This window comes from Theropithecus gelada, chromosome 13 (genome assembly GCF_003255815.1).
Source record: "Theropithecus gelada isolate Dixy chromosome 13, Tgel_1.0, whole genome shotgun sequence".
Lineage (NCBI taxonomy): Eukaryota > Metazoa > Chordata > Mammalia > Primates > Cercopithecidae > Theropithecus > Theropithecus gelada.
The window spans coordinates 19,905,263-19,910,997 of NC_037681.1; the positions used below are offsets into that span (position 1 = coordinate 19,905,263).

The 5,735-nt window shown below is 48.3% G+C and overlaps 1 protein-coding gene across 3 annotated transcripts in view; it reads right to left on the reverse strand.

The window, feature by feature from the left end:
• Nucleotides 1-349: 349 nt before the first annotated feature.
• NCAPH (non-SMC condensin I complex subunit H) overlaps nucleotides 350-5,735 on the reverse strand; it is a 37,167-nt gene continuing 31,781 nt past the window's right edge. For 2 of the 3 annotated variants that reach the window (XM_025354726.1, XM_025354727.1), the window contains 3 exons: nucleotides 4,848-4,939; nucleotides 4,372-4,447; nucleotides 352-897 (listed from right to left, as the gene is read on the reverse strand). In XM_025354726.1, coding sequence (XP_025210511.1) covers nucleotides 838-897; nucleotides 4,372-4,447; nucleotides 4,848-4,939 — 228 coding nt within the window. In that variant the 3' untranslated portion in view covers nucleotides 352-837. Of the gene's footprint in view, nucleotides 898-4,371; nucleotides 4,448-4,847; nucleotides 4,940-5,735 lie in introns of all 3 variants that reach the window. The other variant, XM_025354725.1, reaches the window with a different exon arrangement.

A 5,735-nucleotide genomic window follows, 5' to 3' on the forward strand; every position in this document is an offset into this window, starting at 1 on the left:
TGCAAGTTACTCTACCTTGGGTGTCTGTTTCCTCCTCTGCAACATAAGAGTCACAATAGTAAGTTCCTCCCAGGGATGCTGAGAACACTACACGAAGCAGTGTACAGAAGGGACGAGTATCACTACCGGCTCCCTCCAGCAGAATCCTGGGGTTTAAGCAGGACCCAATCTTGCAATCTCAATGTCCAGCCAATGATCTCTGTCTTCCATTCTCCTCCGAGGCAAACCATCTTGGCCCTTAGGCGTCTTCTGCCTTATACTGACGTGTGGGTATCCCGGGTAACTACCAGGACTGCATCCCCCTCAAGGGTAAGGACTAGGTCTGATACTCATCTAGTGGACACTCAAATATTTTGCCAGTTATATTATTAAGAATTTTATTTTTGAGCATTCTATATACATTTATACGTGTACATATGGTGTATTTCATGTACATGGATTAGGAAGTTCTTCAAGGCCAACATTCAGTGCCCACTGGAAAATTTTCTACAAGAGTAGAGTTTGGAAAATAACAGATCAACTTAGGAGACTAAAACTATACACTGATACGAAGAATGGATATAGGTTTTCTCAATCCAGAACAGTACCCTCACCCCCTCTGCCCTCCCCTCTCCTAGATGGTCACCATAGGGCAGTAAAGTTTAATCAGTCAAGCACAGAGCTTCAGGGCGCGGGCACCCAGACCGTGACGGAGAGAAGGAAAGAGCAACAAATAAATAGGCACACTGGTAGTTGGCTACAGCCTGGGTATAATCCCATGGCACCTTCTTCCACCCAGACTGGGGATGTCCCGGCAGCTGAGTAAGTGACGGGCCTCCTGACTTCTCCACAGTGAACTCAATCTCCTTGCCTCACAAGAACGTCAGAGAGGTCCTCTGTTCCTTCCAGCTTCAGATTCTGAGGGAAGACCAAAACATGCATGGATTTTGGTATACTGAGAATAAAAGAATCATCAATTCCAATCACAGTTACAAGATAGTGACTACAAAAAGGAAAGTTTGTCCCATGATTATAAGAAAAACTGTTTCATAGCAAGTATAACTTGCATGAAAAAACTGATTCCCAATCCTTGTTACAACAAAATGACTTAGGTAAAAAAGCAAAAAGCAAGCCTTCTCTGGCTCTGGTTCCTGCAACCCACCCCCTATAAAGGGCCTAAGAGCTGAGCTGTCTGCCCTGAAGATGCTCATGGAGGCAGATGGGAGGTCATCAGGGGCCACAACACATACATATAGTCATTCGTCTCCCCTCATCCTTGAGGGGTGTTCCAAGGCCTCTGGTGGATGCCTGAACCCATGTAGTACCAAATCAAATACAACACATGATTTTTATATATATGTATACACAAACATACCTCGTTTTTCCTATACACATACACTTATGATCAAGTTTAGTTTATAAATTAGGCACAGTAAGAGATTAACAATAACTAATAATAAAATAGAAAAATTAAGTCAAGTAAGAGGGAGTGGAACACAAGCACTGCAGTACCGCAACAGTTGACCTGGGAACTGAGATGGCTGCCAAGTGACTAATGGGAGAGCTGTGTCTGCAGTGTGGATCCGGTGGACACAGGGACAGTTCAGATCCGGGGCAGGATGGAGCGGGACACTGTGACATTTCATCATACTACTCAGAACAGTTGCAACTTAAAACTTATGAACTCTTTATTTCTGGATTTCCACTTAGTATTTTCAGACCATGGGTGACTGTGGTAACTGAAACCATGGTAAGTGAAATTGTGGAAACAGGGGCACTACTGTGTTAACCCCATCCATGCACACCTCCTCCAGGCACCCCCAACTGCCCCACTGCCCCATCCCTCCATTAGTTCCCGACAGCAGTGCCCTCCTGCCAGTCTCTGCGCAGGCCTTTCCCTACCTATCTCCCAGCTCCTCCCCAACCCCAGGCAGTGTTTCCCTCAGGACTAAGCAGCTGTGAGACGCCTTTCCTGACGAACTTCACCACAGCCAGCCTGCCCTGGCTCTGCACTGGAGGCAGATGGGATGTGCCAGGGCTCAACAGCCACTCGCACCTTTCCTTGCCACTGAAGACGGAGCGCTCAAGTCACACCTCGCAGGTTTTCTGCAGCTCAGGGTCTGGAGGTGGCACACTGCTGGCACGCAGAGCCATGAAGGCAGAGGGCCTCCCGTCCATCACCGGCTCCTAAGCCCCACACCTGCGTGGCTATGTGAGGGGAGACTGTTATCACAGTGGTGGGGACAGACTCCGGACAGGAGTGAAAGGAGGAGAGAAAGAAGTCCAAGAGGAGGGCAAGTTCTGCTGTGAAGTGTCGAGAATATTTCTCTTGGTGGCTCTAAGCTCCGAGTTATCACAGCTCCCTGGAGATCATCACAGTAACTGTTGTGGCCAATGTTCCAACCCCATTTTCTCAAACAGCCCAAAGCCAGGCCCCAGCAATGGCCTTGGCGCTCAGCCTCACAAGTCATTCTTCAAACCCCAAGAGCTCCGGGACCCTTAAAACAAGACTTGATCACGGCAAAATGAACGAGGCTGGACTGCTACTGAGGGCAGGGGTGCAGAGCTGGGGTCGGAGCAGCACGGCCTCAGTGAAAACGACCTCAGTGAAGCCGCAGAGTCACTAATGTATCTTAGCAGCGTTGTCCTGGCCTGCTCCTTAAGAAACAAGTGAGGGCCATGAAGTCGCTCTCTCAAGGCAGGTTTCTGTGGAGACACACAGCCCAGAGAAGCACTCTGACCTTCAGGCTAGGGCTGATGAGCGAAGGCAGTAACACTCTTAAATTGGACTCAGAAGGGTTTCTGAGCTTTGGAGACCAGCCTAGGAGCCTGGTGTGCTAGGAGACCAGCACCCATGTGGGAGAGTCACCGGCACCTATTTCCACCAAGATGGTGTGTGAATGAGATTCCAGGCCTCCCCCGACACTTCTCAAGTCAGACAGATGGATGGCCTGCACACCACCCACCTCAGATGGTGTATCCTCAGCAGAGCCACTTGTGAATTTGTCGGAACAATGATAATAGTATATGTTTTAATTTTTTATTTTCTTAGTCATTCTCTCTTCACATAGTTTGCACGTGATATCGGATACCTTAGGATGTGTCAGGTATAGGAACTACCATCTCCTATAACCACGGGCATGCCTGCCTTCATAGGCTTGTGAACGGGGCACGTCCTCTCTCCACAGTCACCCGTCACTGTCTTACTGCCCCCCAACAGCAGCTATGCAAGTTCAGCATTCCTGGGTTAAAACCATTCCCACGAGCTCTGACGCACAATTGTTCCTTCTTGGGAACTAGGCTGGGCTTTTTTGTTTAGGCCTCAGGTTTGAGCACCCAGACTGGTGGTTACGAGCCCAGTGGTCAGCACAGTCGTCGGAGGCAGACAGCACTTGGTCCTGGCCCAGTGGCTCTTCTGTGCCTGTTCCCCACCCAGAATCAAAACTAGCTTCTGCTAACTGGACAGTTTCTTCTTCTTCAGGAGGTTGTGAGCTAAGCAAGGTATTGACAAGAGAAAAACTGGTCTCTGACTTCCAGTGGTAGGTCACTGGGACTGGCTGATGGCTGTGCCACACAGGCCAGGGCAATCTCTCTCTGAAGCAGAGTGAGACCTGGAAAATGGAGCTAGTCCTCACTGCTCGATTTCACTAGGAGGCCAGAGGTCACATGCTGGCACATAGGAAATCCTGGATGCTTCCACCAGCACCCCATTTTTGCTACCATTCCATTCCCATAATCACCCTCTGAAACCACACTTCGGCATTCAGACAGTACCTGCACACCAGTGCCCACCACTCCTCCTGGGGAGCTGACAGTGACGGTGCACACCATGGCCACAGTGCCCCAGCCCCAGGGTGGCGCTTGCCGCACATGCCGTGGCCCAGCCCATAGCCTCTACTGCAGGTGCCAAAGGCTGCGCTGTCATCAGCTGGCTGGGGACCCTAATGGATACCAACTGCTCAGCGAGCGACGCCCAAACATACTCTTTCTGCAACTGTTTTCTTTCCATCCTCATCTCTCTCCTCTTTCCTCTGCCATGTCTCCCATATGTCTTGACTTTGGTACAACCAGGCTTTGGCCTTTAAAGTCTTTGACACCCAGTGAAGTAAAAGCACATTGTGTTCTTAGGTTGGGGAACTCACCGATCACAATTCCGTCATCTAAAATCTTACCATTTGGGTCCTCAGTGCTATTTTCATTGCTAATCGAACCTAATGGGTTTTTCCTAAGTTACTTCTAGGTGCCTGGCTAATCATTTGGGTTGAAGGTACTACACAAGTCACGGTATTTAAGAAATCCTATGGTAGCCCATGCAAGATCAAATAAAAAGCTAAATGACTTGACATAAACAGGGAATACTCTAATATTCCCATGCTTACCTTAATTACCTACCTTTTCATTGGCTAAATGTAGGAGACAGGCAAAAGCCAGAGGTATGGAGAGGTTCTGAGCCATGACAGGGGGCAGGCTGGAAAGAAAGGGGCAAGTGTTTAGGTCACTGCAACTGTTAGAACAAAGGCTCATTCATCAAGTATGAATAATTCACACAAACAATGACTAAACTAATGAGAAACAAATCTTTCAGATGCATTTTATAAGCAGATTTTTCTAGTTTCTTATTTGAGATAAAATATCTCCTGTTAGACTCTGACCACTGGCACCGAAAAACACCTTTTTTAAAGTTGGTCTGTATTAACTTATCTATTAACACAGAGAGAAAACAGAACAGCCACTACAAGGGTCATAGGAAACAGGTTGTGTGTGTGTGTGTGTGTGTGTGTGTGTGTGTGTGTGAAGGGCCCGCCACACGGACAGCTCAGAGGAGAGCAGGTGAGCCCCCACAAAGCCCCACGCCTGCCAGCCCGCACCTTCTCTGCAGGTCCTTCGTGAGCCCGCTGAGCATCTTCTTGTCAGCCACTTCTGCCAGGGCCCCTTCTTTTCCAGCCTCCCTGTGGTTTGCCTAACAGAAGCACATTTACATGTCGGACAGTTAGGGCTAGTGCACTTTTGAAAGAGCAACAAAAGGCTGGGCGTGGTGGCTCATGCCTGTAATCCCAGCACTTCAAGTGGCCGAGGCGGGTGGATCACGAGGTCAGGAGATCGAGACCATCCTGGCTAACACAGTGAAACCCTGTCTCTATTAAAAATACAAAAAAATTAGCCGGGCGTTGTGGCGGGAGCCTGTAGTCCCAGCTACTCGGGAGGCTGAGGCAGGAGTGAACCTGGGAGGCAGAGCTTGCAGTGGGCTGAGATAGCGCCACTGCACTCTAGCCTGGGCAACAGAGCAAGACTCCGTCTCAAAAAAAAAAAAAAAAAGAGCAACGAAAATAAAGTTGTATCACCAAAAAGTCTATACCTAAATGAAATGAAAACAAATTTCTTAGTTATTTTGAAGAAAAAGGATCTACAAAGGGAACCAGTGTCTCAGTCCTGCTCTAATGACATTGTGGTGAACATGGATGTCAATGGTCAGCATCACCCTGGTAAAGGAGACACTGTAAAGGTGTCCTAGGGTGCTCTGAAAACAAACAAGAAAAAAAAAAAACAGTAATAAAAAGCCATGATTTTTTTGTTTTTTGAGATGGAGTCTTGCTCTGTCGCCAGACTAGAGTGCAGTGGCGCGATCTCGGCTCACTGCAACCTCTGCCTCCTGGGTTCAGGTGATTCTCCTGTCTCAGCCTCCTGAGTAGCTGGGATTACAGATGCCCACTGCCCACCACCATGCCTGGCTTTTTTTTTTTTTTTTTTTTTTTTTT